The 24888-nt window shown below is 45.6% G+C and overlaps 1 protein-coding gene and 1 non-coding gene across 2 annotated transcripts in view; both read right to left on the bottom strand.

The window, feature by feature from the left end:
• Positions 1-2575: 2575 nt before the first annotated feature.
• The window catches only part of LOC139424694 (ubiquitin carboxyl-terminal hydrolase 34-like), a 64577-nt gene continuing 42264 nt past the window's right edge, over positions 2576-24888 (bottom strand). Inside the window, exons 46-78 of the mRNA XM_071176765.1 lie at positions 24628-24778; positions 24342-24420; positions 24186-24239; positions 23989-24084; positions 23816-23880; positions 23441-23516; positions 23244-23291; positions 22919-22984; positions 22731-22811; positions 22563-22648; positions 21768-21936; positions 21406-21480; positions 21183-21334; positions 20660-20813; positions 20369-20413; positions 20092-20196; positions 18557-18704; positions 17047-17177; positions 14700-14873; positions 14179-14352; positions 13477-13632; positions 12840-12997; positions 12245-12323; positions 11585-11711; positions 10884-10991; positions 10595-10699; positions 10099-10223; positions 9542-9665; positions 9257-9336; positions 8914-9054; positions 4556-4702; positions 4139-4295; positions 2576-3921 (exon numbers count right to left, since the gene is read on the bottom strand). Of these exons, the coding sequence (XP_071032866.1) occupies positions 3140-3921; positions 4139-4295; positions 4556-4702; positions 8914-9054; positions 9257-9336; positions 9542-9665; positions 10099-10223; positions 10595-10699; positions 10884-10991; positions 11585-11711; positions 12245-12323; positions 12840-12997; positions 13477-13632; positions 14179-14352; positions 14700-14873; positions 17047-17177; positions 18557-18704; positions 20092-20196; positions 20369-20413; positions 20660-20813; positions 21183-21334; positions 21406-21480; positions 21768-21936; positions 22563-22648; positions 22731-22811; positions 22919-22984; positions 23244-23291; positions 23441-23516; positions 23816-23880; positions 23989-24084; positions 24186-24239; positions 24342-24420; positions 24628-24778 (4418 nt within the window). The 3' untranslated portion in view covers positions 2576-3139. The remainder of the gene's footprint in view (positions 3922-4138; positions 4296-4555; positions 4703-8913; positions 9055-9256; positions 9337-9541; positions 9666-10098; positions 10224-10594; positions 10700-10883; positions 10992-11584; positions 11712-12244; positions 12324-12839; positions 12998-13476; positions 13633-14178; positions 14353-14699; positions 14874-17046; positions 17178-18556; positions 18705-20091; positions 20197-20368; positions 20414-20659; positions 20814-21182; positions 21335-21405; positions 21481-21767; positions 21937-22562; positions 22649-22730; positions 22812-22918; positions 22985-23243; positions 23292-23440; positions 23517-23815; positions 23881-23988; positions 24085-24185; positions 24240-24341; positions 24421-24627; positions 24779-24888) is intronic.
• Positions 10353-10483, bottom strand: LOC139365351 (small nucleolar RNA SNORA44). The gene has a single exon (XR_011626637.1). It is a non-coding gene; the product is annotated as a small nucleolar RNA SNORA44 (small nucleolar RNA).

Genomic DNA, 24888 nt, shown 5'->3' with positions numbered 1-24888 from the left:
TCTCTCATCATTACTCAATGCCTAGGTTTACCTCCAATGTACTCACATCCTAACTTACCTTTGTCTGTACACTATGCCTTGAATCTATGCTATCATTCCCAGAAACCTGCTCCTTTTACTCTCTGTACCCTTAACCTACTTCTCCTGTTTCTCTGGTGATCCAGGTCCTGCAGTGCCTAGCTCCACTCCCACTCCCCAGGTGCTCTCATTTGTTGACTTCTGTAACCGTAAAAGCCTTGGTTTCATGCATGTTAACATAGAAGCCTATTCCCTAAGTTGGTTTTACTCACTGCTTTAGCACACTACCAACCTGAATGTCTTAGTCGTGTCTGAATCCTGGCTTAGGAAAACCACCAAAAACCTTAATCTCCATCGCTAACTATAACATTTTCCGCCCAGATAGAACTGCCAAAGGGGGCGACGTTGCAATCTACTGCAAAGATAGCCTGCAGAGTTCTGTATTACTATCCAAGTCTGTACCCAAACAATTTGAGCATCTACTTCTAAAAATTCATCTTTCCAGAAACAAGTCTCTCACTGTTGCCGCTTGCTATAGACCTCCCTCTGCCCCCAGCTGTGCCCTCGATACCATATGTGAATTGATTGCCCCCCCATCTATCTTCTGAGCTCGTGCTACTAGGTGACCGAAACTGGGACATGCTTAACACCCCGGCCATCCTACAATCCAAGCTTGATGCCCTCAATCTCACACACATGATCAATTAACCTACCAGGTACAACTCCAAATCCGTAAACACAGGCACCCTCATAGACATCATCCTAACCAACCTACCCTCCAAATACACCTCTGCTGTCTTCAACCAGGATCTCAGCAATCACTGCCTCATTGCCTGCATCCGTAATGGGTCTGCGACCAAACGACTCTCCTTCCAGACTCAAATTAAGCATCTCCAATCCAAAAGAAATCTAGAATTGGCTTCCTATATCGCAACAAAGCATCCTTCACTCGTGCTGCCAAACATACCCAAGTAAAACTGACCATCCTACCGATCCTCGACTTCGGTGATGTCATCTATAAAATAGCCTCCAACACTCTACTCAACAAACTGGATGCAGTCTATCACAGTGCCATCCGTTTTTGTCACCAAAGCCCCATACACTACCCACCATTGCGACCTGTACGCTGTCGTTGGTTGGCCCTCGCTTCATATCTCACCGGTCACCCCGAAAATACAATTCCTCCTTTGGTCGTCTTTCCTTCCAGTTCTCAGCTGCCAATGACTGGAACGAACTGCAAAAATCTCACAGATCTCACTCACTAGCTTTAAGCACCAGCTGTCAGAGCAGCTCACAGATCACTGCACATAGCCCATCTGTAAACAGCCCCCAGTATCTCTACTTGCACATTCATCTTCTGCACATCTACCATTCCAGTGTTTAATTGCCATATTGTAATTACTTCGCCACCATGGCCTATTTATTGCCTTAACTCCCTTATTTTACCTCATTTGCACTCACTGTATATAGACTTTTTGTTCTACTGTATTATTGACTGTTTTGTTTATTCCATGTGTAACTCTGTTGTTGTATGTGTCGAATTGCTGTGCTTTATCTCGGCCAGGTCGCAGTTGTAAATGAGAACTTGTTCTCAACTGGCCTACCTGGTTAAATAAAGGTGAAATTAAGTTCCACAGCTGCCTGAAGGGTCCCTGTGTAAAAGTGGTCTTCAGTAACCCTGTAACAAATCAATACATTTTTACAGAGAGGATGATTATGATAAAATACCATCACACACACACCACACTGGTCTCTCAAGACCAGGATTGGGTAACGTTGAGTACACCGCATGTCCTCCTCTCAAGGACAGTTTCAAGACTGTTTCAAAACACTGACCTAGCATTGGGTTGTGCAGGACTTACACCATGTTAAGATTGTTACGGTATAAAGCAAAACCAGACGGAGCAAAATTAAAAACAAGAGCAGAGCTGATAACAGCGGCCATTACTGTCGCAGTCCACCCAAAGACTTCTCTCAAAACTGCCGGACCAGGTTTCCCTTGAAAACATACATCCATCTAAATGGAACACGATTGATTTGATAAAGACACGGTTCAATTAAAATGATTGTGGTTCTTCACAGCAGTGTAACGTGTGGCGGAATAAGTCCGAAAACATTCTAGTAAACCTGACGAGCACGGTGAAGGCTGTAACGGGGGCTCCTTTAAAACAAATCAATCACAATGCTAAATCAATCAGATTGTAATCCAGGATGTGCGAGGACGCTATAGAACAAAATGATCATAGCTCATTTGTGGTTCAGTTCATAATTATTCAGATTACAATTTTTATTCATTGATCCTATAATCGAAAATAAATTAAAAAAAGAAACAAAACAACCAGAAGAAGCAAGAATGACAATAGATTATGGAATGTATTTTCAGTAAATAAAATAAAGCTCCAACTGTTACACCAAGACTGCTTTATTTCACCCACAGATATCGTGTCAAATAAAGCACCATTATATATATATATATAAAGTTTTATATATATATATATATATAGTTTTCATATACACTGCCAGGCAACAACTAGAGAAGATTCTTTACAGAATCAAGTTTCTTGTGGTTCTTTTTTAATGTACAGGTAAACTTAGTTTGGATATTAACCACAGAAAAAAGCAAGGCAACTTTTGCCTCTCATCAAGTACAAAACTGGCACAGAGGACACCATTTTATACAGAGTAAAAATGCAATCAAATTAAATTGCATACAGAAGAGACTAAAATTCCTGTAAACCTTTCCCCGTTACAGCAACCTCAAAACAAATAAATCACTTCAAAAAGAACTCGGAAATCGGTAAAAAAAAGTAATTATTTTTCGTCCAATGGATCGGCGGCTGTGCATGTTTATAGTCATTTGGGAGCATGCTGTCTAGAGCCTCCTTCTGCCATTGAAGCTGGGGAGGAGTGATTGCGTGACAAACCGGAGCACAAGAACTGATAGAAGCACATCAGCAGAGGCCAACGCAACACACACAGAAAATGGAAAACAAAAACGAAAGGATGAAAACAGGGAAAGAAAAGTGTTAAACGAAAGAGCATAATACACTTAGAGAAAAAAAAAACAGATAAAAAAGATTTTTAAAAAGGGCTCATAGCGCTGAGAGCAATAATGGGGATGTCACGAGGAGGCGGAGCACGGCCCTTTCACAGATAGTTTTGTAACCACGGCGATAGTGGCCTCCACTGTCCTGTAGAGCATTTCCAGGGTGTCCGGAGGTGGGGCAGAGTTCGTCAGAGCCTGCGAGGGAGTGTGGCTACTGCACCCTGGGGCCTCTGGCCCCTCTCCTGCCAGGCCCAGGGCAGAGGGGAAGGCCAGGTCCTCCGAGGCCAGGGTGGCCGAGCCTCCGCAAGTCTTAGAGCCCGTCTCCCTCTCCTCCTTTGTCTCATCCATTGCCGCCGTTGCTTCCCTCCTCTCTTCCTCCTCCGCTCCTGCCATGGCTGCCTGCTGAGTCTGAGACGACTGCGGCTCCTCCCCTCCCTGTCCGCTGCCGCCGTACGACAACTCTCCCGTCTCCGGGAGGGAGGAAGAGGATGATGATGAGGAAGAGGAGGAAGAGGAAGCCTCCATCTTCTCCTCCTTGGGGGAGGCGTCCCCAGGGGGTTGGCTGCAACTGGTGGCAGCGGTAGGATCCGGTGAGGGCGGGTCGTGCTCGGTTCCCGGGTCGATGAGGGATGAGGAGTCCCGAGTCTCTGTGTCCGAGGTGCTGGTGGGAGTCAGTGCCTCTTGGTGCTCCGGCTTCAGCTCGACACATGGGGGGAGGGAGGAGGTGGTGGCGGCTGCGCAGGTGGGTCCGGATACGGTAACACCCCCGGTGCTGGTGCCGGCGCTGGTTCCTTCCCCGGGGCCGTCGTCGCTACTCATCCGCCGGCGCTTCACTGGGGTGGCGCCCTCCTCCTCCGCTAAAAGACAGAAGAAACTCGGGTGATTAACCTTCACATCTGTGTACAGGTAAGTACTACCATTAGCATTTTCAACTTCAATTCATCATTTCCCAACGAGTTTAAATGACACAGTGTAAGCAGATAACAGGGTTGGACTAAGTGACACCACACATTGACTACCATCAATGCGTTTCAATTTTTCCAAGTTTGTGACAGTATACTGTATGTGTCGTACCTTTGGCCTTGCGGTCCTTGGCCTCCTGTTCGAGCGCGCTGCGTTGCTGCACACAGGCGCTACACTTGGACAGCAACTCCTGCAGGGCCGGACCCAGAGCCGTGTCCAACGCCTGGGGGGTGTGTATGGACAACATCAACGCCAACGCTCGCAGGTCCTGCAGAGAGGGAGGGAGGGAGGGAGAGGGACAAAAGAACAGTGATTATCTAGTAGAGAAAAGCATTTGAACAGGGAATGACAATCTAGTAAGGCATGACTATGGAATTAACGAGTAAGCATGAATAAGGCCTGAGTAGAGCGTGAAAAAGGGATGAATAGCATGTAAATAGGGCATGAATTGCATTAGAATAAGGCATGAATAGTGCACTAACAGAATGTGAATAAGGCGTGAATAGGGCGTGAATAAGGGGTACGGACAGCGTTGAGGAGGCCGCTGGTCTTGCTCAGCTCCAGGCGGTGCGAGGCCAGCTCGGGCTGTAGGCTGCGGTACTCGTTCAGCAGGTTGGTCACCAGCAGACTGATCAGGTTGGCGCAGCTGGGGCCTGACAGCACCTGGCTCTGGACCTGAGAGATGACACACACACACACACACACACACTTACTTACGGTCATGCACTCGAAAGGCCCATCAACATGGCATTTACAAGTAGCAAGGTTAGTCTGAGTCCCAGATCAGATTATGCAGTCTTGCCAACAGTCTTGCCAACATAGACAGGGCTCTAACTCCTCTAGCTCCACAATGAAATAGGGTGCAGGCCAGGCAGCAGGCTGTTAGCCAGCCTGCCAGCATAGTGGAGTCTGCCACTAGCACAGTCAGTGTAGTCAGCTCAGCTATCACCATTGAGACCGTGTCTGTGCCTCGACCTAGGTTGGGCAAAACTAAACATGGCGGTGTTCGCCTTAGCAATCTCACTAGGATAAAGACCACCTCCATTCCTGTCATTATTGAAAGAGATCATGATACCTCACATCTCAAAATAGGGCTACTTAATGTTAGATCCCTTACTTCAAAGGCAATTATAGTCAATGAACTAATCACTGATCATAATCTTGATGTGATTGGCCTGACTGAAACATGGCTTAAGCCTGATGAATTTTCTGTGTTAAATGAGGCCTCACCTCCTGGCTACACTAGTGACCATATCCCCCGTGCATCCCGTAAAGGCGGAGGTGTTGCTAACATTTACGATAGCAAATTTCAATTTACAAAAAAAAAAATGACGTTTTCATCTTTTGAGCTTCTAGTCATGAACTCTATGCAGCCTACTCAATCACTTTTTATAGCTACTGTTTACAGGCCTCCTGGGCCATATACAGCGTTCCTCACTGAGTTCCCTGAATTCCTATCGGACCTTGTAGTCATAGCAGATAATATTCTAATCTTTGGTGACTTTAATATTCACATGGAAAAGTCCACAGACCCACTCCAAAAGGCTTTCGGAGCCATCATCGACTCAGTGGGTTTTGTCCAACATGTCTCTGGACCCACTCACTGTCACAGTCATACGCTGGACCTAGTTTTGTCCCATGGAATAAATGTTGTGGATCTTAATGTTTTTCCTCATAATCCTGGACTATCGGACCACCATTTTATTACGTTTGCAATTGCAACAAATAATCTGCTCAGACCCCAACCAAGGATCATCAAAAGTCGTGCTATAAATTCACAGACAACACAAAGATTCCTTGATGTCCTTCCAGATTCCCTCTGTCTACCCAAGGACGCCAGAGGACAAAAATCAGTTAACCACCTAACTGAGGAACTCAATTTAACCTTGCGCAATACCCTAGATGCAGTTGCACCCCTAAAAACTAAAAACATTTCTCATAAGAAACTAGCTCCCTGGTACACAGAAAATACCCGAGCTCTGAAGCAAGCTTCCAGAAAATTGGAACGGAAATGGCGCCACACCAAACTGGAAGTCTTCCGACTAGCTTGGAAAGACAGTACTGTGCAGTACCGAAGAGCCCTTACTGCTGCTCGATCATCCTATTTTTCTAACTTAATTGAGGAAAATAAGAACAATCCGAAATTCCTTTTTGATACTGTCGCAAAGCTAACTAAAAAGCAGCATTCCCCAAGAGAGGATGACTTTCACTTTAGCAGTGATCAATTCATGAACTTCTTTGAGGAAAAGATTATGATTATTAGAAAGCAAATTACGGACTCTTCCTTAAATCTGCGTATTCCTTCAAAGCTCAGTTGTCCTGAGTCTGCACAACTCTGCAAGGACCTAGGATCAAGAGAGACGCTCAAGTGTTTTAGTACTATATCTCTTGACACAATGATGAAAATAATCATGGCCTCTAAACCTTCAAGCTGCATACTGGACCCTATTCCAACTAAACTACTGAAAGAGCTGCTTCCTGTGCTTGGCCCTCCTATGTTGAACATAATAAACGGCTCTCTATCCACCGGATGTGTACCAAACTCACTAAAAGTGGCAGTAATAAAGCCTCTCTTGAAAAAGCCAAACCTTGACCCAGAAAATATAAAAAAACTAATCGGCCTATATCGAATCTTCCATTCCTCTCAAAAATTTTAGAAAAGGCTGTTGCGCAACAACTCACTGCCTTCCTGAAGACAAACAATGTATACGAAATGCTTCAGTCTGGTTTTAGACCCCATCATAGCACTGAGACGGCACTTGTGAAGGTGGTAAATGACATTTTAATGGCATCGGACCGAGGCTCTGCATCTGTCCTCGTGCTCCTAGACCTTAGTGCTGCTTTTGATACCATTGATCACCACATTCTTTTGGAGAGATTGGAAACCCAAATTGGTCTACACGGACAAGTTATGGCCTGGTTTAGATCTTATCTGTCAGAAAGATATCAGTTTGTCTCTGTGAATAGTTTGTCCTCTGACAAATCAACTGTAAATTTCGGTGTTCCTCAAGGTTCCGTTTTAGGACCACTATTGTTTTCACTATATATTTTACCTCTTGGGGATGTTATTCGAAAACATAATGTTAACTTTCACTGCTATGCGGATGACACACAGCTGTACATTTCAATTAAACATGGTGAAGCCCCAAATTTGCCCTTGCTAGAAGAATGTGTTTCAGACATAAGGAAGTGGATGGCTGCAAACTTTCTACTTTTAAACTCGGACAAAACAGAGATGCTTGTTCTAGGTCCCAAGAAACAAAGAGATCTTCTGTTGAATCTGACAATTAATCTTAATGGTTGTACAGTCGTCTCAAATAAAACTGTGAAGGACCTCGGCGTTACTCTGGACCCTGATCTCTCTTTTGAAGAACATATCAAGACAATTTCAAGGACAGCTTTTTTCCATCTACGTAACATTGCAAAAATCTGAAATTTTCTGTCCAAAAATGATGCAGAAAAACTAATCCATGCTTTTGTCACTTCTAGGTTAGACTACTGCAATGCTCTACTTTCCGGCTACCCGGATAAAGCACTAAATAAACTTCAGTTAGTGCTAAATACGGCTGCTAGAATCCTGACTAGAACCAAAAAAATTGATCATATTACTCCAGTGCTAGCCTCTCTACACTGGCTTCCTGTCAAAGCAAGGGCTGATTTCAAGGTTTTACTGCTAACCTACAAAGCATTACATGGGCTTGCTCCTACCTATCTCTCTGATTTGGTCCTGCCGTACATACCTACACGTACGCTACGGTCACAAGACGCAGGCCTCCTAATTGTCCCTAGAATTTCTAAGCAAACAGCTGGAGGCAGGGCTTTCTCCTATAGAGCTCCATTTTTATGGAACGGTCTGCCTACCCATGTCAGAGACGCAAACTCGGTCTCAACCTTTAAGTCTTTATTTATTTATGCTGCAGTAGTAGTTTATGTGTCGGGGGGCTAGGGTCAGTTTGTTATATCTGGAGTACTTCTCCTGTCCTATTCGGTGTCCTGTGTGAATCTAGGTGTGCGTTCTCTAATTCTCTCCTTCTCTCTTTCTCTCTCTCGGAGGACCTGAGCCCTAGGACCATGCCCCAGGACTACCTGACATGATGACTCCTTGCTGTCCCCAGTCCACCTGGCTGTGCTGCTGCTCCAGTTTCAACTGTTCTGCCTTAATATTATTTGACCATGCTGGTCATTTATGAACATTTGAACATCTTGGCCATGTTCTGTTATAATCTCCACCCGGCACAGCCAGAAGAGGACTGGCCATCCCACATATGCTCTCTCTAATTCTCTCTTTCTTTCTCTCTCTCGGAGGACCTGAGCCCTAGGACCATGCCCCAGGAATACCTGACATGATGACTCCTTGCTGTCCCCAGTCCACCTGACTGTGCTGCTGCTCCAGTTTCAACTGTTCTGCCTTATTATTATTCGACCATGCTGGTCATTTATGAACATTTGAACATCTTGACCATGTTTTGTTATAATCTCCACCCGGCACAGCCAGAAGAGGAAGGGCCACCCCACATAGCCTGGTTCCTCTCTAGGTTTCTTCCGTGGTTTTGGCCTTTCTAGGGAGTTTTTCCTAGCCACCGTGCTTCTACACCTGCATTGCTTGCTGTTTGGGGTTTTAGGCTGGGTTTCTGTACAGCACTTTGAGATATCAGCTGATGTACGAAGGGCTATATAAATAAATTTGATTTGATTTGATTTGATCATTGCGGTCATTTGAAGTTGACAAGACGGCAAAACAGATCTGGGACTCAGACCAGCATGACACCTTGGTAGAGCGTCAACATTGGATGCATACATGCAATGACACGCTAAAAAAACAGGCTAAAGCAGAGGCTGTCGGTGTTGAAATAAACAGATGGTAGCGGTGGCTCCAAGATCGCTACCTTGTGCAGGAAGCAGGTGAGGAAGGAGTAGGCCATGTTGTTGTTGAGGAAGGTCCTCTCGTCCATCAGGATGCACTTGATGTACTCGCCGAACGCCGGGTCCTCGCACAGAAGCTTCACACACGTCTTAGCCAGGGCCGACTACAGAACAGCACAGCAAGATGTTGGTGACAACGACCAATTATATTTTGTGTGTTACGTGTGTTTGTAGATTTGGATGTGTGTTAAGTGTGTTTTGCAAGTGAGAGAAATAGTACACATTTGTGTCTGAGTATTGTGTGTGTGTGTGTGACTGTATTGGAGTGAGCGTGTTAAAGTGTGTGTGAAAGCGTGTGATATTTACCTGAGACTGGCAAAGCTCCGTCCACAGCTTGGGGAAGAGGGCCAAGTGCAGAGGCAAGCCCTCGTACGCTATCAGGACACCTGGAACCAGAGAGACATGGTCACATTGGCGACACACCAGATACACACACACACACACACACACACACACACACACACACACACACACACACACACACACACACACACACACACACACACACACACACACACACACACACACACACACACAGCCTTTTTAGTCATTAGATACAGTAACATTAGAAACGCATCCACACACACTCACTTAGTTTGACAAGGGTCTCTGTGAACTTCTCGCAGTTGATGGCGACTCGACACAGCAGGTGGATGAACTGGTGGTAGGAGAGAAAGTAGTCTAGGAGCATCCGGTCATACACCTCATCTTTACCCTAAGAGAGAGAGAGCGAGAGCGAGCGAGCGAGAGACATGGAAGTTGATGATCCTTCTCAATGAAAGCAGGAAGACCACACTAGCGCAAATATACACATGAAATGAACAGACCTTGAAATTGCGAAGAAACATGCATACATAAACCACTTTATTTACTTCAGCTTCCACTTATCCAACCATGATTGTAACCAGGTAGGACAGATGGTCTCATCTTAAATTAAGCTTTACTTAGCCAGGTAAGCTATCAAGAACAATCTCCCTTACAACAACCTGGGGTGAGATTTCCCCCAAAACATAAACATCCTCTTTAGCACCAAGACCACTGTTCAATCAAACTTGCCATGATCTTGGTGCCAAAGATGGCCTTTATGTTAAGAAAATGACAAACTGGCCAAGAGACATGAAGCAGTGGTAGTATTCAGAGACACACACCTTGCTGGTCTCCACCATGGAAGGCAGGAGGCACATGTTGAGTTCGGGTCTGGGAGGCCGGATGTTGTTCTTGCCTCCCATCAGCTTGATGTTCTCTCTGCAGGGCAGGTAAGGCCCAAAGGACACTGTGTACAAAAGAGGGTCACATTCAGACAAATCCTACCTGGTCTTACACAAATCTACAGCAACATTTACGCCAATGGGAGATTGTGGACAAAAATACGTAGTTTTTTTGTTGTTGTGACTTTCTAGATATGTGTAGGACAGTTGAGTGACTGCCTCAGGCACAGAGAGGCCAGGACAGTCAGACTCCCCCGGTACTCTGGCATGCACTTGGAGAACCAGAGGCTACAGACAGAGCCAGGGTCCTTAGGATAGCATGCTGTGTAGTATTATTCGTCGGCATTGTTTCCTTGATCACTTGCGTTGGTCCTCGTTAACTTTCGTCAGTACATAAGACGAGCTCCAAGTGTAGCAGCTGGAGGGGGGCACTCACTGGGGATGTTGCTGTGGTGGTAGGTGCAGTGGTTGTGCTGCAGGAAGGGCACCAGAGTGTGCAGGAAGTCATGGGGACTCAACAGGACCAGCTCCTTCAGAACATCTGGAAGGAGGGGGGGGGAAATAACCAGGAACTACTAGTGACATCACATCTCATATTACATACAACAACAGGTACTCCCTCGAGTGATTGGAATTGTTCCAAAGGTCTATTGTATATACTATGTGGAATAGTTTAGAGGGGAAAATGTGGTCAAATATTATCCAAACTGTGTGCGTGTTCTTACCCAGGCAGGCGTTGCGGAGCTCCGGAGGGCTGTAGGAGTTGAGGAGGGTGAGCAGCTTATGGGCAAAGTCGATCCTCTCCTGCCACTGGATAAGAGCCTGCTTCACATCTATAGGAGAACAACAGGTTACACAGAGACTTTACAGGGTCCATAAATAAAGAAAGGCAAGTCACTGAGCTCTAGTAAACAAAAAGGCTCCGACAGAAGAACACAGGGCTTATTCACACGGGGGGGTGAATCCTAACTTTCACTTCAGTCATGCATTGATGTCAATGGGAGACAGAACATTTGACTCGGAAATTAGGTTTTGCTACAAGGTAGGTGGTCAGCGTAGAATAACTGTCTTGAAAGTAATTGACTAGGGACGTTGGTGGTGAGATGAAAGCTTCTTTTTAGTAATAATACATTTTACCACTTTAGATTCTACAGAACAATAAAAATAAAGTTTAAAAAAAAAAACTTCCTATTGAAAGGCATTCTGGTACTTGCAGTCAATAGCGTAATCCAATACAACATAAATATGTACATAGCTCTCAAATCGCCACATGAATTCTAATACAATTACTCTTACATATGTAAATAACTCAAATAAAATATTTTTAGGATACAGCGGAACTAATTAACTGTAAAGATGAACTCTGTACCCCATTACGGTTACAACATCCAGAGGAGAAGGGGGAGGGAGGGTCGTTTTTGCTGACCTTTGCGCTGCAGATAGGGCCGTGTGGCCTTGAGTACCGACAGGAAGATGGACAGCAGCTCCACCAGGTCCCCCGTCACATGACACGCTGTGGCCTCGTGGTACATCATGTGCAGGGTGTTGAACGACTGCAGGAAGCGGAGGGCGAGGGAGAGCGCGAGAGGGGCACATCAAATGACAAACCGTTGCCTACGCTAAGAAATTAACGTTCCTACACTTTATAGTAAAATATGATTTTACTGGATACAGTTCACAATGAAGAAACTTCATCAAACTACCAACATCATGTGTAGGGTGTTAAAGACAGCAGGATGGAGAGGGTGGGGGTGGGGGCACGTCAAATGACCGGTAACGATTTATGCAACAGCTGACACTTTACATTGAGAAACGTAAAAAAAAAAAATATATAGAATATTTTATATTGGATACTGACTAATACTACATTAAACGCTAATATTATTTACACTTTGAACCCGTTAACCAAACCTTGATTTCCGCTAGCCGAGTGATACAAGAGACTTGGAAATGTGGCAACACGAGACTTGCCCCAACCCCACAACTAACTCCAAATGATAATATAGAAGCCAGTGAAATGAAGCCATGTATGAACGGTTCGTTATAAGCCTAATAACCATAATTAGTGCAGAATGTCTTGATGTACCTCTGTCATAAGGATGAGTCCTCTGTTGAAGACCACCAGTAGTCTGTCCTCGTCGTTCTCCAACAACACACGGAAGGCACTGCGACGGACACAAAACACAGTTACACTATATTATGGACATATACCGTAGTTCACAGTGCTCTCATCTCAAAACTAAAACAGTGCCCATATGATCCTCTAAAAGGCATCAGACATCTCTCTGGTTAAGTTGCCGTGAGTTCATATTTTTTTTAAACTCTGCAGATCTGGGCCGTGTTTTAGGGCATGCAACGGAATAAAAAAACAAAACAACGTTTTGCAACAAATGATTGTGTCCTATTGGACCATTCCAGGTAGTCCCTGTTTCAGTCCATTTTCTTCAACGTGCTGCCTGATGAACATGATCCTGGTGGCAAGTGTGCGCGCGCAATCCCCTCTGTGTGCGCGATCCCTCTGTGGCTTTTGTGGAGCAATGGGTAACGATGCTTCGTGGGTGACTGTTGTTGATGTGTGCAGAGGGTCCCTGGTTTGCGCCCGGGGATGGTCTAAAGTTATACTGTTACATCCCCCTCCGCGTGCGCGACCCCCTCCGCGTGCGCGACCCCCTCTGTTTTACCTGATGAGTGTGGTCCAGCAGGAGCGTCCGTCCAGGCAACGGAGGTAGCAGCTGATGGTGGTCTTCTTAAACTGCTTGACGTCCTCCAGCTCCTCCTCCCTCATGTCCGACCGCTGGGCCACAAACAGCTGCATCAGGTTGAACAGCTCCTCCACCGCCTGCAGGGTGACAAACACACAGACACACCAGACAGTGGTCAGAGATGTAGGGGGGGGGACAAACACACAGACAGTGGTCAGAGATGTAGGGGGGGGGACAAACACACAGACACACCAGACAGTGGTCAGAGAGGCAACAGAGACAAATGCAAATCAACCTCATACCGGAGTCAGAGAGACTACGTAGAAACATCTGAGGCCTAGCCCCTACTCCCTACTACTATCCATCTGATCTCCTCATGAAGTGCTTAGAGGATGATAGTGGACAAGGCACAAGAGACTAATGAATCGCCTGAGGGGTCATGGACACAGGCAGTATAACAGAGGCATAAGATATGTCGACCTGACGCAGTAAGAGAGAAAAAAAGACAAGACGGAGAGTCACACGAACAGACAACACACACCAGCACCCAGTCAATCAGGTCATCTTCCCATTACACACAAAGGGACAGAGTCAGTCAGTCAGCCGGACCACCCACCCCTGGGTACTGGCTGGCGTGCGGCGTCAGGTTCTTGAAGGCCCACTGGATGTTCTGGTGCGAGGCCAGCTGGCGGGTGAAGGCGGGCGACTGCTCGCAGCACATCCTCAGGATGCCGTAGTACGCCGGCAGCATTCCCCGGTTGAACAGCACCACCTGTTGGTAAATCATTTCAGGCAGGCTTTCAGACTCACCTCTAGCAACTGGGCCACCTTCATTTTGGCGGTTGTGTTTTTGCTAGTAACATTTTGTACATTTACAATGTGTTCCTGGATAAATTGCTCAGAAAAAGTTGAGTTCTCTCCGCTCTCGTTGCCAGTGGAAGGCGCTTCTTTCACCGACGGTTATAACTATTGTACTGTTGGACGTAGGGGCAATGGAATTTGGTAAAACTTCAGTTGGAAAGGACAGTAGGATATGACAGTGCCATGGTAGCGTGAGGCCTCGGAGGCGCTGTGGCCAACATGCACTACACATAACTCATCACCTTTTTGAGCTAGAATCATGCAACTTGGTAAACACGGTTAAGAGAGGTATCGCCTTCGCCCCGTTTACCGTCATGCTTCCCAACGATTGACCAAGTGGTACCGTTTCTATAGCTGGGACATTGTTGCCTCTGCTCGAAAACTAGATTCATTTCATTAATATTATTAGTTTTTTAATAATTAGGGGGGGTTTGCAGCTAAAATGTATTATTTCTACCTCCTGGTCGTCGTGGTCGGCCAAGATGTAGTTAAAGGCGATGTTCTTAGTGACCACGGGGTTCTGGACGACCAGACGGACGTTCTCGGGACACTCCATACACACGTTGTACCAGAAGGAGAGGAGGGCCTGCTTGTTGTGGTTAGTGGCGATGGCTGGTTCAGACAGCTTGGGCTGAGAGGGGAGGGACATGGTGAAAGATCAGAGAAGTTGTCTTACTGCAACTCAATTATCTGATTACTATCACTAGTTATTATTCAATAAGGTGTGTACAGGTGAACACACCACAGAGGAAGAGAAAAAGGAACCAAACAAATCTAAATGAAACTAATAAACTTCATTTTCATGCCGTGAGATGAACCAAAACGCCTGTATTTAGTTATTCTAGCGTGGTGCAGTGAATGCACAAAGAGACTAACTTCTAAATGACTAATGTGACAAATCTAATCCCACTCTCATTTAGCCCACTCAATTCTTCCCAAAGCAGACACAGCCCTTTCAACACCCCCCCCCCCACTCACCTGGAAGAGGTTCCACAGGTCCATGAAGTAGCCGGAGAACATGAGCTTCTCCGTCTTGGAGATGAGGCAGTAGGTCATGAAGCTGAAGTACTGCACCAGCTTGGTGGTCCCATGCACCGCCGCGTCCACGTAGAGCTTGGCCCGACCCAGCAGGCCCAGAAGCAGGTTGTACACCTGGTACAGGAGCAAAAGGGAAAGACTACAGATATTTCTCTGTATTTTTCGTTTTCACACAAAATAAACACAATTTCAAAACAGTTCCTGTGAAACACGTACACTTCCATCTAATCGTTGTACATACTGTATCTTGTCAATAAATTGTATTATGTAAGTCTCCTTCACGGGTTGTAAATTACATCCACTTCTCCCAGTTTCAATAAAATATCTGTACTTGAAGTCTTCGAACTAGAAGATATCTGGGCAGGTGATCAAAAAATACCAGCAAATGGATATTATTGCCAAGACCCGATTGGTCGAAACGTCACTGATGATGGAAACCGTTTGACTTGAGCCCATTATAATTGTATAATACGCTCATTAGTAGTAGTCTTGTTATGGATTTGGTTGATGGAGCTTGTTATTGTAGCGGCAAAGGGGAAGCACAGAACGTGTAGGTCTCAGGTCAGACACTGTTAGTGCTGTATATTAAGATGCTAAGGAAGTAGGTAAAAGAGCAACAGTTGGGTTGCTGTTGAGCTAAGTTAGTTTCTGAGGGACAAGGGCAAGGAGAGGACAATAGTTGGGTTGCTGTTGAGCTAAGTTAGTTTCTGAGGAACAAGGGCAAGGAGAGGACAATAGTTGGGTTGTTGTTGAGCTAAGTTAGTTTCTGAGGGACAAGGGCAAGGAGAGGACAATAGTTGGGTTGCTGTTGAGCTAAGTTAGTTTCTGAGGAACAGGGGCAAGGAGAGGACAATAGTTGAAGAGGGAGGAAACATCTGCGAAGGGGGGGCCAGAGTGGCGCCAATGACACTAACTGCAGCTTTCTCTCCCTCACAGACACACCGGCCCACAAATTTTCTGGACACTAACAAAGAGGCACAGACCTAGTTTCCGCCCAGCAACAGAGACTAATTGTTTATCTTAGACATACAAGAAGGGGAAATCCGCCTAGTCGGGGTATAAATATATGCTTGTGTAACTTGCATGCAGGGCCGGGTCCTTGCCTCTCTGCCGCCCTAGGCGAGACACACACAAAAAAAAGGACCTTGGCTGGTGTTTACTGGGGTGCAGCCTACCATGTCGACCAGCCATGGAATTTTATGAATGCCCATACACCCGGTAGGCCCACCATTTGTAAAACAGGCTGCTTTATTGGTCCTGTGACTAATCAATTTGTCTATTTAAGCTCCGAATGTCAGCTACCCAACTTCATCAGGAGTTATCCTGAGCCTATTTGCAATGTGTTTGCACAACACGTAATATAAACAAAATTCAAGGAGAGCCGCACACTCCAGGAGCTCAGATGCAATAATTTAATGTCCAACGTGTCAACAGACAAGCCGTCTTCATCAGGGTAGAATCAACACGTAATGCAGAAATATTCGATTTTTTCGCTATGGTCAACTTGTTAAAAATACACAAACTTGAAACCACTGATCATGACAAAGGGGGGGGGGAACTCCTGGACAACAGTTGTGATTGTAGATTCTATATTGTCCATGTTACTTTGACCTGTCCTGTTTTCAGGATATGTTGTTTGTTAACGCGACAGCGCATTTGTCGTCGTCGATTGGGCGCCATTTATTTTGGTCAGAGAAACCTGCACGATGTCCGTCTTAAAACATCGTCGTACGTTTTGATCTCCAGCCTGCTGGCTACAGAAAAGGCCACATTCTCTTTCTACCATATCTGACACGTGATTTATGTTTGATTTTCTTTTTGACGGAACGTTGGTGGCGCGCCGCATCTCAGCAACAGCACCCTGGAGAAGTGCGCTGGGAATGGACAAGTGAAATATTTCCCGCCCCCCCGTCTTCGACAAAGTGGGCACTGCTCATCACAGGGCGGCATCAGAGCACACCTAAAAAGCCCATATGCCACTGGTTGAAAGAAATTGTAATTGTTTTTGGCTAGAATTCCGTGAGGTTTTATGTGTTTTTGTTGGTGCACCTTGGTCAGTTTAGATCAGAAAATGGCGCCCTCAATCAGTCTGCCGCCATAGGCGGACGCCTAATCCTGCGAGCAATGAGCAGGCCAGCCATGCTTGCATGTTACGCTATTTAGCTGAAGCATCCAGGCTGGGTGAATAAATCTGGTTTGAGCGTTTCTCAGTGTCCGACTGTACCTGGAGTAGAACCTAAACACGAATAAAAACACAGGGAGGAAAGACTGCAGCGTGTAACCGTACCTGGTGGAGCACCACGGTGGTGTCGGGGGACAGGGGCAGGTCCCGCGTGGGGATGTGGAGGGAACGCGTGGAGCGGAACATCTGGCGGAACGAGTTGCTGGGAATCAGGGAGACCAGGAGGTAGGCTGCCGCTGGAGGGTCAGAAAGAGGACTTCAGAGTTGGAGCAGCGTTTAGCCTAAATGTCTGTCTTTAAAAAAAAGATTTCTAGGCTAACTACACACAATCGTTCTTTTGATAGAGTGAGAAGAGAAGGATGGGGATGAGTGCAGTGGACAGCAGTGGTACCTAGCTCTCTGTTGGTTCTCTGTGAGAGGTGGGGATGGAAGCGAGAGAGGGAGTAACATATAAAACAAGTTGAAAAGGGCACTTAAGGAACCTGTTTTAGGGGATTGTTTTATGGGGAAAGTTTTGTAACCTACACTATATATATTTTTATTTTACCATTATTTAACCAGGTAGGCAAGTTGAAAACAAGTTCTCATTTACAATTGCGACCTGGCCAAGATAAAGCAAAGCAGTTCGACACATACAACAACAGAGTTACACATGGAGTAAAACAAACATACAGTCAATAATACAGTAGAAAAATAAGTCTATATACAATGTGAGCAAATGAGGTGAGATAAGGGAGGTAAAGGCAAAATAAAGGCCATGGTGGCGAAGTAACTACACGCGCAACGCCAAGCAATGGCTGAAGAGGTGTAAAGCTCATTGCCATTAGACTCTGGAGCAGCGGAAACTTGTTCTCTGGACTGATGAATCACGCAGTCCGACGGACTAATCTTGCTTTGGCGGATGCCAGGAGAACACGACCTGCCCCAATGCATAGTGCCAACTGTAAAGTTTGGTGGAGGAGGAATAATGGTCTGGGGCTGTTTTTCATGGTTCGGGCTAGGCCCTTTAGATCCAGTGAAGGGAAATCTTAACGCTATAGCATACAATGACATTCTAGACAATTCCGTACTTCCGACTTTGTGGCAACAATTTGGGGAAGGCCCTTTCCTGTTTCAGCATGACAATGTCCCTGTTCTGCCCCTGAACAAGGCAGTTAACCAACTGTTCCTAGGTGGTCATTGAAAATAAGAATTTATTCTTAACTGCCTTGCTTAGTTACATAAAGGTAAAATAACATATAAACAAAGCAAGGTCCATACAGAAATGGTTTGTCGAGATTGGTGTGGAAGAACTTGACTGGCCTGCACAGAGCCCTGACCTCAACCCCATTGAACACTTTGGGATGAATTGGAAGGCCTATTTGCCCAAAATAAATGCCCAACCTCACTAATGTTCGTGGCTGAAAGGAAGCAAGAACCCGCAGGAATGTTCCAACATCTAGTAGAAAGCCTTCCCAAAAGAGTGGAGGCTGTTATAGCAGCAAAGGGGGACCAACTCCATATTAATGGCCATGATTTTGGAATGAGATGTTTGACGAGCAGGTGTCCATATACTTTTGGCCATGTAGTGTAGTTCGTAAGAACTTCCAGACAAAGACATCACAAGTGTTCTTACAGGTGCGGACACGGGGGTAGTTGTGGGCCAGTAGGAAGCGCTCCACCCAGTTCTCCATGTTCTGCAGCACCCAGCTGTGAGCCAGCTTGTTCCTGGGGGTCTGCACCGCCAACCAGTCCAGACACTGGCTAGGGTTGTACTCTATCACCTGGGAGAAAACACACACACACACACACACACACACACACAACAAAAAGGATAAGATTCTGAATATTTTAGGCAATGACGTCAAGATCAACTGAAATAACTTGACTAAGTGAATTAAGGACAAATACATAGATACATTTATGTTTAACTGAAGTAACTTGATAAAGAACAATGAATCAGATGAACCTATGTGACTATGTTCACTCCAAGCTCATCACTAAGTTCAGTACTCTGGGACTGAACACCTCCCTCTGCAACTGGATCCTGGACTTCCTGTCGGGACGCCCCTAGGTGGTGAGGGTAAGCAACAACACATCTGCCACTCTGACCATCAACACTGGGGCCCCTCAGGGGTGCGTGCTTAGTCCCTTCCTGTACTCACTATTCACCCAGGACTGCGTGGCAACACCTAACTCCAACACCATCATTAAGCTCGCTGACGACACTACGGTGGTAGGCCTGATCACCGACGACAAGACAGCCTAAAGGGAGGTCAGTGACCTGGCAGTGTGCTGCCAAGACAACAACCTCTCCCTCAATGTCAGCAAGACATCGTGGACAACAGGAAATGGAGAGCCAGGCACGCACCCATCCGCGCGATGTAGTGGCGCGGGTCGAGAGCTTCAAGTTCCTCACTAAGGAATTAACACGGTCCACACACACCAACACGACAATGCCTCTTGCCCCTCAAGAGGCTGAAACAATTTGGTATGGGCCCTCAGATTCTCAAAAACGTCTACAGCTGCACCATTGAGAGCATCTTGACTGGCTGCGTCACCGCTTGGTACGTCAACTGCTTGGTATACCGACCGCAAGGCGCTACAGAGGCCAGTGTGTACGGCCCAGTACATCACTGAGGCAGGTGATCATCACTGAGGCACGCTCCCTGCCATCCAGGCCCTCGATACCAGGCGGTGTCAGAGGAAAGCTCTAAAAATTGCCAAAGACTCCAAGTCATAGACAGTTCTCTCAGCTACTGTATGGCGAGCGGTCTGGAACCAACGGGACCCTGAACAGCTTCTACCCCCAAGCCATTAGACAGCTACATAGCTACCTGGACTATCTGCATTGACCCTTTTTGCACCAACTCTTTTGACTCATCACATACGCTGTTGCTACTGTTTATTATCTATCCTGTTGCCTAGTCACTCTACCCCCTACCTATATGTACATATCTACCTCAATTACCTTGTACATCGACTTGGCTATATACACACACGTGGTACCAGTACCAAGCTAGTTATTTATTCCTTGTATTATTTATATTTTTCTATCTGCACTGTTGGGAAGGGCACGTACCGGTCACTGTTTACGAAGCATGTGACAAATAACATGAGATTTGATGTTTGTGTGTGTGTGTGTGTGTGTGTGTGTGTGTGTGACCGTACCTCCCAGATCCTCTGTAGGATGTAAGAGGCGAAGGAAGGCATGCCCGGAGGACCACCTGACAGCTCCATCAGCATGGTGAGCAGCTTGAAGAAAGGGTTTGCCGCCTAGACGAGGAGAAGCGGGAGACGGAGAGCAGGGTGAAGATAAGGAGAGGGACGGAGAGAAAGAAGTAGAGAACATGAGGGACAAATTGAGATTTGTACAAACTAATAATTGAGTTGGATAATAGACAGAGCATTATGTATTAAAAGTATAGGTTCTCACATCAGTGCTTACCTCAGGCGTCAGTTTAGCGATAGAGGTGAAGAGCATGGATACAATCTGGAATAAAAACACAGGAGAAATTATGCCCCTCTATGTAATAATAATTTGGTGGGTGCCTATATTTGTCCTATTTCAAACATGTAAAAGTCTGTATTAATACCAATTGTGTTTTATGCAAATCCCAACTCTCTCTGAGACACCCTCGGAGAGTGAGGTCACGGCCAGGGTCTACCATTAACAACGGCGACGTGTTTGTTTGTGGGTGCGTGCGTTAGTGTGTGTGTGCGCGAGCGTTAAACGTACGTGCTCGGCCAGGCGGTTGTTGTAGCGACACAGGCTGAAGATGAGGTTGCAGGTCTGCCTGATGTTGATGCCGTCTCGGATGTGCTGGAAGAGGAAGGGGAAGCCTTTCCCCCCGGTCAGGGCTGCCATGTCACTCTGGGACAGAGTCAGGTGTCTGGAGAGAGAGGGAGGGAGAAAAGGAGATTAGAAAGAAGATGAAAAATTAAGCATATGAAGAAGGGGGAGGATTTGATACCGACAACAGTGAATACATTTGGGTGCTATATGTGGTAGTATTTCTAGCTAACTTTTGGGAAGTATTACCAACACTATGTTGTGCTGTGCCAAAGCTATGAACATTTCCTGTGACCCAGCAAACGTAAATACCAAATTGTCTAGTCACAACAATTTGTCTAGTTCTGGGTGATACTCAAATTGCTCAGTGACGTTGACAAATCTCACTTTGCTAGTGGCAGGTCAAATCCCTGTGCCAGAGACTGCTTTTCCTGTGTCCCAAGTGGTGCCATGCCATGCAATGCCCTACCTCTCAGAGCGGGACTGTTCCACCAGCAGGGCGATGAGAGCTATCATCTTCTCCAAGGCGGCAGGGCGGTACTTCTCTTCCGCCAGGGATAAGATGTCCTCCTCCTCATCCTCCTCTTCTCCCTCCTCCTCAGACAGCACCTCCACCTGGGGCTGGGGGGGGGGGGGCAGGTTATTACACACCCAATCACAGAAACACACACACACAACTAGTGTTTACTTACGTTCTCAGGCCCCTTGGTGCCCATGTAGAAGTGCACCATGATGGAAATGGCTTGTAGGGACAGAAGGAACTGACTCTGGAGGTATGAGAAAAGAAAAAACAAAACAGACTTAACAAAAACCTTGTTCTCTAAAAACCCTTTCAGCCATGTATTTTGGTGAGGTAATGCCAAGGTCATGGGGTTCAAGACCTGCAGGAATCACAGAAAACATGTGCACTCAGAGAGCAGGCTCTGGTCAAAAGTAGTACACTCTCTTGGTTATAGGGTGCCATTTGGGACTCCTTTTTACACACTTAAGTCCTTTGGGATAAAAGTGTCAAGAGTATTTTCCTATAAAATGACAATTGTTATCAACGACCCACCTCCTCCTCTCCCATCTTGGCGAACTCGTAGAGGAAGGCAAAGTACTCAGTCAGGTGTTTGCTGTGGGGCTTGACGCCGTGTTCCATGATGGACAGCAGCGTCTTGACGAAGCGCGTCACGCACGAGCGGCTGCCAATGTCCTCCACCGGCCCGTCCATGTCGTCAGACCTGGAGGCAGCACACAGGAAGTGACACCAGACAACTTGTGAGGTCATGTTCATTACCAAACAAATGAAGATGGACTGAAACAAAGGGACTACCTAGACTTGTTCAATGAGAAACTCATTTTCATTTCCTTTTGCAAAGCATTTTGAAACGTTCTCTGTTGAGTACCCTAATGAACATGATCCAGGTGATAGTAGAATTAAACATGGAGTCCCCCCCCGAGTTTTTCAAAAAAATTATAAATCGATACTTCTTTGGTTTGTGACCATTAAACCTCAATGTTTTTCCACAAAACTCTGCAGGTGCCCATAGTGCTAGGGCAACAAGGTGACACATGGCCAGCTAATGACACCGACAACACGGTGATGTCATGCTGCAACACCTCTAGTTTCAGCAAAACAGAGGAGAGGTCTTGCTGACATTGAGGGTGTGCTCAAGAGCCACGTTATAGACTCATGGGATATCAGAAGCCAGTTTAATCTGGGAAAAATTCAACAACAAAAAAATAATATAATTATGTGTAAGCCATCAATTGTTAACATTATAAAGCATACAAATTAACATGTTTCTCAGGTTGTGAGCGATTGAGTGGGTGGATGATTGATTGGTACATAAGTAAACATTCCTACCCGTCCTCCATGCCAGGTTGTAGGTAGAGGTGGGCGTGGACTGGCCGTAGCCTCTGGATGACGTGGATACACAGCCTCTGAAACATCTGATGGGGGACAACAGGGTAGAGAGTATGAGTGAGTGAGTGAGTGAGTGTGACCGCCGAATAATCTGATTGGGGCTCTCACCTGTCGAACAATCTGATTGGGGCACTTGATGAGGATCTGCATGGGCCACCAGTTGTCATCAGCCATGCGGTCCAAAAACCACTGAAAGACCATGACAACAGGAAGTTAGCAATTACCCCGCTAATGATTGAAAACCATTTCAGCACAATGTGTTCCCGGATTTGTCCTTCAACAAACAGTCAATTCACCTCGCAGGCCGCCTGGCTGTTGTTGAATTGTTTGGTCAGTAGCTCGATCCACTGCAGCATGGTGGGCTGAAAACACACAGACACAATTTAGACAAACCCTTGCTATAAGTTACAGACCATCTTCCACGCGGTAAAACAAAGGGGAAAAAAATAGAATCATTAAAAATAATAATAATATATATATATTTTTTTATACATATATATAAATAATAATATAAATAATAATAATAATAATAATAAATAAATTGCTGAAAAGTAACCAGACTGCAATTGAGGCTGGCAACTAGAGGGAGCCATCCACTGACAGTAAGGAAGGACAACTCACCTTTTCCTTGGAGTGAATGAACGTCTCCAGGACAAATGATGTGCTAAGCTGTAACCAAGGAGGAGAAGTGTGAGTGTGGAAAGTATATTCAAAAAGTGTAAAGGTAAAACCATAAAAATTAAACGGTGAAAAAAGTCAAGGATTTTAAAATGAAGTTCTACGGTTGAGAATAAGGCTTTTGTGGAGTGTGGTCGTACCTTGGCAGTCATGAGGGAGATGGCTTTGGGGTCTGGTAAAGTGCTAGGGATGCTGCTGCAAAGTTGCCACATGAACCTGTAGGTAAGAGTAGAGAGAGTCACAACACTGATCTCAGACCAGTTGATCCACCAAGGCAACACTACATCCTACATAACTTGCACTATGTTAATAGATCAAGACCACATTTGATTGCATATGAGCTTTAACTGAGACAGTATTTCATAAGTAAAATCGATTTGGTTATACATTTCAGGGTAAAGTCAAGGGCACACAAGCAAAGTACTGTTAACATAAACTCTCAATTATATCACATCTGCATTCTAGCTTCAGAAAAGGTACAGTCTTGACGGCTAGTACAAACATGTGTCACTGACCCAAAGTACGTGTGCTCGAAAATGTTCTTGTCCTGGAGAAACTGCATGTTGTCTTGCCAAATCCACTGAGTAGAGAAAATAAAAAAGAAACACAGAATAAGTATTTCAACGTTTCGAGAGAATGAAGAATGTGAGAAAGGAGAGTTGCTATGAGATTGTGACCAGCCGGGTACCTCGAGTAGATCTGGAGAAACGTCGAAGTTGAAGTCCTTGCCATTTTCCTCCTCGAGCTCCACTCTCTTGTAGAAAAGCATGTAGGCACTGTGGGTCTGGAGGGAGAGACACGGGACAAACTGTCAACTTTAAAACCCAGCGTTTTTAAAAAAAACTACATTTAAACATTAGAAAATGATTTTACAAGGAAACTGACCTTCTCAAAGGAGAAGTCCATGAACTTGTCGGTGACAGAGTCATACGTTTTTGTCTAAAAGACAAAAATGTAGGCGAGACAAAACATTTAAATATTTAAAAGGTATTAATTAACAGTAAAACATTGGAGCTTTGTCTTTTTAAAAAAATGATTTACCGTCATCTCTCCACCGAAGCACTCGGAGGCTAGCTGGGCGGAGTCAAAGGGCTTCACCTCGGCATCGTTGAATAGGTACCTGAGAAAAGCAAACAAATGACCTTAATGACAGTCGGTTGTATTCCCTAAAATTCAAACGCATCCAGATATCAAAAGGCGTGTCATGAATGAATCTCCATGTAAAGGGACAATAAAAAGTGTATCGTAAGACAATAACATGAGACCTCTTTTAAAAAAATTCCCCCAATGATCTTATTTCAATACTAGAGCCAGAGATATTCCTCACCATTTGTTATTCTTGTAGGCGTGCGGGTTGACGATGTCTCGGATGAAACTGTAGTAATGGCCGCCGTCGGCCGTGCCCGTGTGAACCGTGACGCCGATGAGGTCGTACTCGTAGCTCTCCGCCACCTTGGCCTCACCCTCCTCCCGGAAACCTGTCGTAGGACATAGTGGACCACATCAATGAGCAACCCATTCCTCCAATTATTGGTCCAGCTAGCCTCTAATAGGCTAGATAGATGAAGATACCAAGAGGATAAAAACT

The sequence above is a fragment of the Oncorhynchus clarkii genome, chromosome 13, assembly GCF_045791955.1.
Source record: "Oncorhynchus clarkii lewisi isolate Uvic-CL-2024 chromosome 13, UVic_Ocla_1.0, whole genome shotgun sequence".
Classification (NCBI taxonomy): domain Eukaryota; kingdom Metazoa; phylum Chordata; class Actinopteri; order Salmoniformes; family Salmonidae; genus Oncorhynchus; species Oncorhynchus clarkii.
Note: the sequence above shows the minus strand (reverse complement) of the source record. Positions and strands in the feature narration are given on the sequence as shown.